Source organism: Schistocerca piceifrons, chromosome 8, assembly GCF_021461385.2.
Source record: "Schistocerca piceifrons isolate TAMUIC-IGC-003096 chromosome 8, iqSchPice1.1, whole genome shotgun sequence".
NCBI lineage: Eukaryota > Metazoa > Arthropoda > Insecta > Orthoptera > Acrididae > Schistocerca > Schistocerca piceifrons.
The window spans coordinates 106,728,758-106,740,285 of record NC_060145.1 but is presented as its reverse complement, the minus strand read 5'-3'; the positions used below and the strand labels follow the sequence as shown (position 1 = coordinate 106,740,285).

General features: G+C 39.6%; 1 protein-coding gene across 1 annotated transcript; it reads left to right on the top strand.

Moving 5' to 3' along the window:
* Positions 1-7,185: 7,185 nt before the first annotated feature.
* On the top strand, positions 7,186-8,838 carry LOC124712105 (piggyBac transposable element-derived protein 4-like). The gene has a single exon (XM_047242402.1). The coding sequence runs from the start codon at positions 7,186-7,188 to the stop codon at positions 8,836-8,838; it is 1,653 nt and encodes a 550-aa protein (XP_047098358.1).
* The last annotated feature ends 2,690 nt before the right edge of the window (positions 8,839-11,528 follow it).

Here is an 11,528-nt window from a genome sequence, read left to right as displayed (position 1 = left end):
GAATGAGAGCAGTTCTGGGACCTTTCTATAGACGCTCCTGCAGTTTACTATTAGCAAATTAATATTGTTATTCCCTGTTGCATTTTGCCTACTCCTACCTTGCCGCGTCTCAGGAGGGGTCTTGTTGGGCCTAGGGAGGGAATTCTCTAACCTAAAAAACCCCCATGTGCACTCCACACGTACTCCGCTACCCTTGTAGCCACTTCCGGCGTGTAGTGCATGCCTGACCTATTCAGGGGGACCCTACATTTCTCCACCCGATAGCATAGGTCGACAAATTTGCACCCCAGATCTCCGCAGAATTGTCTGAGCCTCTGGTTTAAGCCTTCCACTCGGCTCCAAACCAGAGGACCACGATCGGTTCTGGGAACGATACTACAAAAGTTAGCTCTGATTCCACCCCACGAGTGAGGCTTTCCGTCTTCACCAATTCCGCCAACCGCCTGTACGAACTGAGGATGACCTCTGAACCCAGACGGCAGGAGTCATTGGTGCTGACATGAGCAACAATTTGCAGTCGGGTGCACCCAGTGCTCTCTATCGCTGCCGGCAGGGCCTCCTCCACATCTCGGATGAGACCCCCCGGCAAGCAGACAGAGTGAACACTGGCATTCTTCCCCGACCTTTCCGCCATTTCCCTAAGGGGCTCCATCACCCACCCAACGTTGGAGCTCCCAATAACTAATAAACCCCTCCCCCTGTGTGCCTGCTCGGACCTTGCTGAAAGAACAGCCACATGTCCACTCACAGGCAGAACGGGCGATGCCACACGGCCAGCCTCCACATTTACCCTCCGCCTTGTGCGAACGCCGCTGAACCTGCCACTCCCCATGGGGAGAGGGTGGCCCAACCGCGCCCGGTACCCGCGAAGAGGTCTTGACAGCAGGGACAGTGGGTGAAGCATGTAACACCTGGGGTGTACCATGCGACGCACCAGACTCCCCACTGCCGCTACACTCCGAGGCAGCAGCCTGAAGATGGCTGACCGTGGCCATCAACACGCTCAGCTGTTCACGAACAGTGGCCAGCTCCTCCTGCGTCCGTACACAGCAGTCACACATCCTATCCATCCTAAGGAATCAATTTACTATAGAGAGTTAATCAACTTTTAACTAGACTGCTAATTCACTAAAGGCGGCTGATTGTTGACTAAACTGTGATTGCTAGCCACTTCTTGTAGAAAACAATGAAAATAGCACTACCTGTCTCTGGACTGTATTGAAAAAAAACACTTGTACTACTGGCACTATGGTTGACTAAAGGGACTCTCTCTGACTGTATTCAAAACAAACATGAAATCTATGGAACACTATTACTAGCACTCGACAATTAAAGCTTCCTAAAAGCAAAAACACATGGAAGAAGAAGTGACAAGTAAGAAAATTACAGTTAATACTTAAATTAAGGTAGCTCGCTGCACAGCAGACGTGAAGCAGATGGCAGTTATGACGACACTGACACTACTGGCACTATATCTGACTAAAGGGACTCTCTCTGACTGTATTCAAAACAAACACGAAATCTATGGAACACTATTACTAGCACTCGACAATTAAAGCTTCCTAAAAGCAAAAACACATGGAAGAAGAAGTGACAAGTAAGAAAATTACAGTTAATACTTAAATTAAGGTAGCTCGCTGCACAGCAGACGTGAAGCAGATGGCAGTTATGACGACACTGACACTACTGGCACTATATCTGACTAAAGGGACTCTCTCTGACTGTATTCAAAACAAACACGAAATCTATGGAACACTATTACTAGCACTCGACAATTAAAGCTTCCTAAAAGCAAAAACACATGGAAGAAGAAGTGACAAGTAAGAAAAATACAGTTAATACTTAAATTAAGGTAGCTCGCTGCACAGCAGACGTGAAGCAGACGGCAGTTCAATATTTGTGGGCCAGTGGTCATAAACCAAATGAAATTCACAGGGACGTGTGTGGCATGTATCGGGACAACTGCATGTACCATAGCAAGGTCTCCAGATGGTGTGCATTCTTCCAAGAGGCCATGTGAACCTTAGTGATTCACCATGCTCCGTGTGGCCGGTAACAGCTGCAACCACACAGAATGTTGGAGCCATTGATGCAGCAATTCTGAACGACCTACATGTGCAACTGAGAATCTTATTGCAGCAGTCCATCATTTCCTGTGTGGTGTATTATATTGTTCATGAAATGTTGAAATTTCATACAGCATGCCTAAGAACCTGACAATCACAAGAGCCAGCAAATGATGACAAGCTTCGATCACTTAATGAGTTGCACTGCAGAAAGGCATGACCTCCTGAAAGGAATCACCACTGGTGATGAGTTGTGGGCATACCACTACATGCCTGAAACCAAGCAGACTGCTATGGAGTGTAGGCATGGTTCCCCAGTATGAAAAAAAATTCAAGATGACTCAGTCTGTTAGGAAAGTGCTTGTGACAGGATATGCATGGTGTATTATTGGTGGACTTTGCTCAACACCAGACCACTGGGAATGCTGCAGCCTACATTAAAACTTTCATTAAGTTGCGTTGTACCCTTTGTGATAAGCACCATAAATTAATGCTGATGGTGTCAGACTTCTTCATCACAATGCCTCCATGTTGCTGCTCCTGTTTGTGAGAAAACTGCCAAATTTGAGTGTGAGATGGTCCAGCATCTGCCGTGCAGTGCAGACAGTGCACTGTAGGACTTTTATCTGTTTGGTTCCATGAAGAAATTCCTGGCCAGCCAGTGCTTTATGACAGGTGCAGAAGTGGAACAACCAAATGAACTTCTGAGAACAGGGCATATTGAAACTTATACCACGATCGGAGAAACGTGTTAAAAGAATGTTGGTGACTATGTAGAAAAATAGGTAAAAGGTGTAAGTTTTTTTAAATTTTTATTGTTTTTTACCTATTAAAATTTTTGGTAGTAAAATTGTTGTGTGTTGCTTTCCAATCCTTCCTCATAAATATCTTCTCTTGAAAAATCTTCTCTGCCTTATGCATTCACTGTAATCCATAAGAATATCATTTTTTTAAAATAAAATGTTTATGAAGGTTAATGGTATGAAAATTGGCCAATACTTCCCTACAGAATGCAAAATTTTTGCTGGTGCCAAGATAGAATATCTGGCCAGTACTTGCCTACAGAAGGTGAATTTTTTAGCACTGCCAATAGATACCATACACAAAACTGTCTTAGCTTTCAGAATTATTAGTTCCTTGGGGAAGAGATCTTTATCTCTCCTCATATCCTCTTAATGGCTAAGGGAGGAGGTCTGATGCTCAGTCTTTCAGTTTTGAAATGAAGGGGTGTGGTTTGATGTGTCAGCACTATCGCCTGGAAATCTGCTAAAGAAACGTGTTATTCATATGAGTGGTATACAAATATGATCTATGAAGCACGAAAATTACTGAAGTAAACTAAACTATATGCAAACAGTGACTTCACAGTTTTTTTCACTGTTGACGGTGTTACTCATGTTCACAGTGTCTCTCAGTGTGTGTGCTATCTACTGAGGTCTTTGGAATATTTTAACTCTCATATTTAAACTTTGCAGTTTTAGTCTTATGTAGAAAATCAGTACTTTAAAATAAATGAGTCATATGGTGAGGGAAGTTTTCTTAGTACATGCAATTCTTGTGTCAGATGTGCATTATTGTATAACTTAACAAATGAACCCTGGTTCTTTTGTTTCTGATGTGATGGGAAGTGAAACTGCTGAGTAGTCTGCAGTCTACATAGATCCCATTTCCCTGTTTTGTAAAGAACTGAACTTTTTTTGCTGTGTAGTGTTAGAGTTGTCTGTGGGACACAACTGGCATGGTTGTTACATATAGCATAGTGAGTGCATTATCAAAGGAATAATCATTGGTTCAAAAATTATGAACACCAAGAAATGAGTTATCCCTATTGAAGCAATCTCTCAGAACATGCTACAAAGATGATTATGTAAACTGTATAAACATTGTGAATCATTAACCAGATTGCACATCCTACAGTATGCTACCTCCATTCAACCACCTTATAACTGTTACTGAAAAGATGGAGTTGTCAAGTTCAGTACATGCTCCCATGAAATATCTCAGGCCAGTCATTACAAATAACTTCATCTCTGTGAATATGGCACTCGCTACACCAGCAGAAGCAATGTCCACAGCAAAATCTTTAAAATCAAAAATTTCTAGTGGTTACTATAAAATACCAACAGAGTTAATTAAAAAGTGTGCTTCTGAGTTTAGTAAATTTTATTTATGCAACCAATCATTTATCAGTGGAACATTTACTGAATGGTTAAAATATGCTGAAGCTAAGCTTTTGTTTAAGAAAGGAGATTCAGAAATACTGTCAGATTTGATCCAGTTTTACTTTTGTGAGCATTCTTGAAAATTTTAGGAAAGGTAATATACAGTTGGTTTCTCAACCTTCAAACAACAAATAATTAATATATTGTTAATGTCACAATTCACATTTCCAAAGGGTTCTGATGTTGAGAAGGCTGTCTAAACATACAGAAAATAAATGTACTCAATTCATTGACTATAAATTACAGGCTGCTGGTATATTTTGTGATCTGTTAAAAAAGGCATATGACTGCAAATCACAATATCATTTTAAGCAAATTAGAATATTACATACAGTGTAGTAGGAAATGCTGCAAAATTGTTCAAATCCCATATTTCCAGCAGGAAACAAAAGGAGTCAATGGAATAGAGATGTGTATTGAGCTATCAGGTATCATCCAATTGGGAACTAATTATACATGGTGTCCCATAAGGTTCCATCTTAGAGCTCTTACTTTTTCTTATGTCTATCAATGACATATCATCAGTAACATTACTAGATGCCAAATTTGTTTTGTTTGTAGATGATACAAATGTAGCAGTAAACAGCAAATCAAGTGTAATCTTATAAAGATCGATTAATGAAATATTCTTAGACATTAATTGTTCCTACCCAATTCTTTGCCACTAAACTCAAAAACACTGTATGCAGTTTAGAACTAATAACAGATTTCTGCCAGCATGTGCCTAAAATATGATTACAGACAGAAGGATTTGACAGTATTTGGAATGCAAATGTTGTCAGACGTAGGTGACATAAAAATAAAAAGCTGGTATATTAAGCTTACTTTCATTCCATAATGTTATATAGGATTATTTTTGAGAGTAACTCATCAAGCTAAGCTAAAGTTTTCCATGTCTAAAGTAGTGTAATAAAAATTTATTTGTGGTGCAATATCAGGTACAGCCTGCAGAGGTGTGTTTAGGGAATGAGGGATATAAGCCACTGATTCCCAATGAATTTATTCTTAATGAAATTTGTTGTTAAAATATATATTTCTTTTTAAAACCAAAATCTCAGTCCACTGAATCAGTATTAGGAATAAGAACAACAATAATGTAAATTTTTAGATGGAATACTACATAAAATAAAGGAAAAGCAAGGATTCACTTGTAATGACTGATGTATGGCCCATAGAAATAAGCAATGGAAAACTATTTAGACTGAGCTTTCAAGCTCTTGCTCTTTCTCTAGTAGAAGTATACAGGCATTCACACCCACAACCACATAGACACCCAAACACACATGCCTGTGGGTATGGCAAGACTCAGCTGACTTCTCCACAAATTCGTGGCACTAATGCAATCGTTGTAAATAAGTGTTATAAAACAATTTTTGTGTTCGTATTGAATCTCACCATCACCCTGGGGATGTGCATTTTGATGTCTTGTGCATCTGTATGTGACTGTGTGCACTTCTAGTAGAGAAAGAACAAAAAATTTGTTCAAATGGTTCTAAGCACTATGGGACTTAACACCTGAGGTCATCAGTTCTCTAGACTTAGAACTATTTACACCTAAGTAACCTAAGGACATCACACACATCTATGCCTGAGGCAGGATTCAAACCTGTGACCATAGCAGCAGCCCGGTTCCGAACTGAAACGCCTAGAACCCATCAGCCACAGCGGCCGGCAGAGAAAGAGCAAGAGCTCTAAAGCTGGTATGACAATCTTCCATTGCATGTTTCTATGAGCCACATGTCAGTCATCTAAAGATGAATGGTTGTCTTTTCTTTATTTTATGGGTACATATTAAGAAACAAGAATAATCTTCATGAAGATCTAATGTCACTTACTTTGGTCCAGAAATGCGTCCATGACTCAGAAACACATTTTCAGTAACTTTCCAACCATAAGTGCACCAATATGATCATTGTAAATAAATGTTGTGTAATGATTTTTGTACTTCACAGTGCATGGCTACAGTGGCGTAAGAATTACCATATACACCCCAGTGTATTCAACATTTACATGTTTTGTGACAAGTTTGCTATTACCTTTTAAACAAAAATATATTTAAGATTTTTGACTTATTCCACATCCTTGAGAACCATTTCCTTGGGATTTATGGAAGGTACATTAGCAATTTCTAAAAATATTTCTTGTATATTATTGTTTTTCTAACATGTTCTGCATCCTGGTGGATCTGCTCACTATGGAACTATTGAAAAAAAAATACATTTAATCTAAATATTGATCTCCTTGTGTTTGTATCTCTTCTCACATTCAAATTTCAGTCACATGTCCTTGTATACATTGTGCTCACATGTGGCAAGTTGAGCCACAAGCTGCAGAAGTTCACACCTGATTGTCATACATAACAATTTCCCTGCTTATAACAATAGACCTGTATCTCCAAAGAGTAACTGATCAGGATATGTGGTTTTTCAGGTGTATCTTCAGTTGTCACACTACATTTAACACTCTAAGCGCCAAGCCCGTAAAATTTACGGGCCTGGGATCGCGCGAAAATCACCAAGCCCGTAAAATTTACGGGCCGCTACATTTAATTTCATTCAAAACACTGCAACGTTATTTCTACGGGTTTGGCCAGCGCTATACGTTTTTCAGATGTTTATTAACAAAATGCGTCCATAGATGTCACGGCAGCGCTGTAATTCATGTTAAAACTTATCTTTGCGTTCTCAGTCTGTATATCATTCAGTTGTTTGTCATCATGTTTCGGCGCGGTTTATCAGACGCAGAAATTGCGGATTTGATCAATCATAGCGACACTCTGGATAATGTAGAGAGTGATTCAGACGATTCTGAATGCAATGGTGTGTTTGAAGGTACGTATTTCCGAATTTTCCACGTAATTGTGCAGTACGCACATATCTGTTGAACATGTGTAAACGATGTATGTAGTTACACATAATGTGATATTCTTTTTAGAAGACGAGATTGATGACAGTTTGTCTTCAGATGAAGACGAGAATGATGTTGAAGGTGTTGCTTCAAATCCAGCAGCTGTGCCGTATCCGAAAGACAGTGAGTGGACTGCAGTTGACACCTACCGACCTCTGCCTGTCAACACGACACCCAGGCAGATACTAGTGGATATTGATGAGTCGAGTTCTGTACTGGATTGCAGTAAAGTGTTCCTTACTGACAGTGACGTAAATGAACTCAAGAGACAGACAAATTTGTATGCATCACAGACAATACAGAAGAAAAGAAGAGGAAATAATCTGAAGCCCCATTCAGTTTTGAGTTCGTGGAAGCCAGTGACTATAAGTGAGATGAGGCGTTTCTTGGGTATTATTTTCCACATGTGTGTTTCGAAAAAGCCCAAAATTGCGGACCATTGGAGCACTAATCCTGTTCTTAGTTGTAACTTTTGTCCCCATGTCATGAGCCGTTTGCGTTTCACTCAGATACTGTCATGCTTGCATCTTGTTGACAATTCAAATCAGAAAAAACCAGGCGAAGATGGATTTCATCCACTTTACAAAGTTTTGCCATATTATAATAATTTGAAGGAGCGATGTATCCAGGCATATCGTCCCTCAGAAAAAGTGACAATTGATGAAGGAATTTGCCCATTTCGAGGTCGTGTGAGTTTCCGTGTTTACATGCAAAATAAGCCTCATAAGTATGGACTGAAAGTATATGCTGTTGCTGAAGCCAGTAGTGGCTATGTTGTAAATTTTGAAGTTTATGCTGGTAAGCATATTGTTGACAATTCTTCGTCTGCGGTTATTTTGCGATTGTTGTCTGACAGCAGCTTGCTGAACAAAGGCCACACTGTGTATTTAGATCGATTTTATTCCAGTCCAGAGCTATTTCAGCAACTGGCAGAGAAAGGCACTGGAGCTGTTGGTACTGTGAACAAATCCAGGAAAGGATTGCCTAAAGATTTAGTATCTGCTAAGCTGAAAAAGGGCGAAATGTCTTTTCGGCGTAAAGATAATGTATTGGCAATGAAGTGGAAAGATAAGAGAGATGTGTATACATTGTCTACAAGGCATCAAGCAACATTTGGTACGCATACTAAGAGAAATGGGTCTGTAGTATTGAAACCACTTCAGGTACTTGATTACAACCTCAATAAAATTGGAGTGGATATTGGAGACCAACGCCTGCAGTACAATCCGTTCCAGCACAGAACTGTGAAATGGTGGCGAAAATTATATTTCCATTTGCTGCTTATGGGAGTATCAAATGCATTTTGGCTGTACAATGCAGTGCACAGGAAGAAAATTACAATAACAGACTTTATAACAGTGCTTGCAGTTCAGCTTGTTGAAGACGACACACTTGAATTCATTCCAAGAAATGAAGGAACTGTAGGTCGGCTAACAAAGAGACATTTTTTGCAGCACATACCTGCAACTACTAAGAAGTATGCTGCTCGTGTGTGTCACGTGTGCAGTTCCAGGAGCAAGAAACAGAGTGGCAAGGCTTCTCGCAAAGAGACACGATACGAATGTGAACAGTGTGGCGTTGCACTCTGCCTGGAACCTTGCTTTAAAATTTTCCACACTAAAAAACAATATGATTCTGTGTGAAATTTATATGTAATACTGTATACTATCAGAAACATGTAATGTAGTGCCACAATTTTGGTTAAAAATAAATCACAATTGTATTCCCTTATTCGTATGACTTTTTCTAAATTCTTAAAACATCTAAGTGATTTCTATAACTGTACCTTAAAGCTGTGCATTGTAAAGTAGTTTCTTTCACTCAGAATTAAAGTAGAAATGTGCAGCTTCAAGATGGTACCAAATTTGCCACAATCCAAACAGTAGATTTGATGCAGTAATTTTTTTAATATTGGTAAAATTGCCCGGTTTCTAGGGACGGGTGCATAAAATAGGCCTGGTACAGAGAGTGTTAATATATGAAGCTGGTATCTCTACAGATACCATTGGTGATGTTGCAACTCTCGAAGAATGAAATTATAATGAAATCCAGACCTTTAGCTGCTTAGAGGCATTGATAAATATCAATGGGGACAGTTGAAAAATGTGTGCCCCAACCAGGATTTGAACCCGAGGCCTTCATGAAATCCTCCCCACTCCACCAAGAGTGTCTTTCCGCCATCCACCTAACCTTCGTAACCTCTTAGTTCATCCCAATGAAATCCCCAAACCACCTTCCCTACCCTCTGGCTCCTACCCTTGTAACCACCCCCGGTGTAAAACCTGTCCCATCACCCTCCCACCACCACCTACTCCAGTCCTGTAACCTGGAAGGTGTACACAATCAAAGGCAGAGCCACGTGTGAAAGCACCCATGTGATTTATCAACTCACCTGCCTACACTGTGAAGCTTTCTATGTGGTAATGACCAGCAACAAACTGTCCATTCACATGAATGGACACAGGCAGACAGTGTTTGTTGGTGATGAGGCTAAACATGCCTTGGTGCACGGCCAGCACATCTTGGCACAGTGTTACACCGTCCGGGTTATCTGGATACTTCCCAGTAACACCAACCTGTCAGAACTCCGGAGATGGGAACTTGCCCTTCAGTACATCCTCTCTTCTCATTACCCGCCAGGCGTCAACCTCCACTAATTTCAAGTTGCCACCACTCATACCTCACCTGTCATTCAACAACATCTTTGCCTCTGTATTTCCGCCTCGACTGACATCTCTGCCCAAACTCTTTGCCTTTACAAATGTCTGCTTGTGTCTGTGTATGTACGGACGGATATGTGTGTGCGTGTGTGCGAGTGTATACCTGTCCTTTTTTCCCCCTAAGGTAAGTCTTTCCACTCCCGGGATTGGAATGACTCCATACCCTCTCCCTTAAAACCCACATCCTTTCATCTTTCCCTCTCATTCCCTCTTTCCTGATGAAGCAACCGTTGGTTGCAAAAGCTTGAATTTTGTGTGTATGTTTGTGTTTGTTTGTGTGTATATCAACCTGCCAGCGCTTTTGTTAGATATAATAGGATGACAAATAGAAACATAGGGTACAGGTACAGAAAATGGATTAACAGAACATGGCAGTAGAAACAGTAAGTTTTTGAATTGGTTATCTAGCTGGAGCTTGGGTTTTAAGAAAAGAGAGAACAAAAGAAAGAATAGAGTACAATTAAGAATACTTAGACATATAGTGCTGTTAATAGATGAGTTAAGGTATGGAGAAGGTAGTAAGCAAAAGACTTAACAACTGAAATAGAGTGCAGACATGGAAATCAAAAGGGAACCTCAAAGCAATATGGGAGAAAGTAGAAAATAATAATGGAAGATATATATCTGAAATGTGGAGTGTACTCTCTAATCAGGAATGATGAATAAAAGGCATATAGGCCAACCTAAGAAAGACTGACCTATACTGTGCAGGCAGGGGCACCTAGAAGGGGATTGACCTGTACCATAGTAGAATAGGAATTAATATGAGGCACTACCGCACTGAATGAGATAGATATATTTTACTGTACTAAGATGCAGAAGTGGTCTTTGGTGGAAGGTGGAATAAGTTTTGTTGAAAGGATAATCCATAGATTATTCTTAAATTTTAATAAATAACAAGAGATTTTAACCAAATGGTTCATAATAAAGAGGTGAAAAGATTTGAGTGCAGCGGTGGTGACAATTTACACCTCCACATTCTTGTGCGCAAAGGCTTCGCAATAAAAGTCCATACTCTTGGATGGTCGGATATTAAAGAAGTTAAGTTCTCTAAAAAGAAAGGACTTGGATGTCAATACAATGGAAATTCAGGAAGTTTAAAATCACTATAATAACAAAAGATGAGCGCTCTATGTAAAGAAGGTCAATATTGCTCTACATATTTAAAGACGAATAATATTATGATGTCTAAGTGTATCAGAATAAATGTCTCACAAGTATCCAGTAGATAGATGCTAAAATTGTCATAAATAAAAACAAAAATGGTTAATTGGTTATGAGGTCAAGAGAATCACAAAAGGAACTTAAGAACAACATTAATTACAAGTAATAAGATTGTATTACTGTGCACGTTCCTCAGGTACTTCGGGTGATCTAGAAAAGCTAGCCATAGTATTAAAGAAAGTAATAAGATATGAGAAATAATATTACAAGTATGAAGAAAATGAATGAATCTGCCAAACAGGTACAAAGTAGTTAAGTAATTAAGTGGACATAGTCACGAGTGATCATTAACGATTATAAAAAGTCATGTTGCAGAGATTATGTAAAGGCAGGTTTAAGAAGTAAGAGTAGGATAATAATAATGGATTGTTAATAAAATGTGTACATAA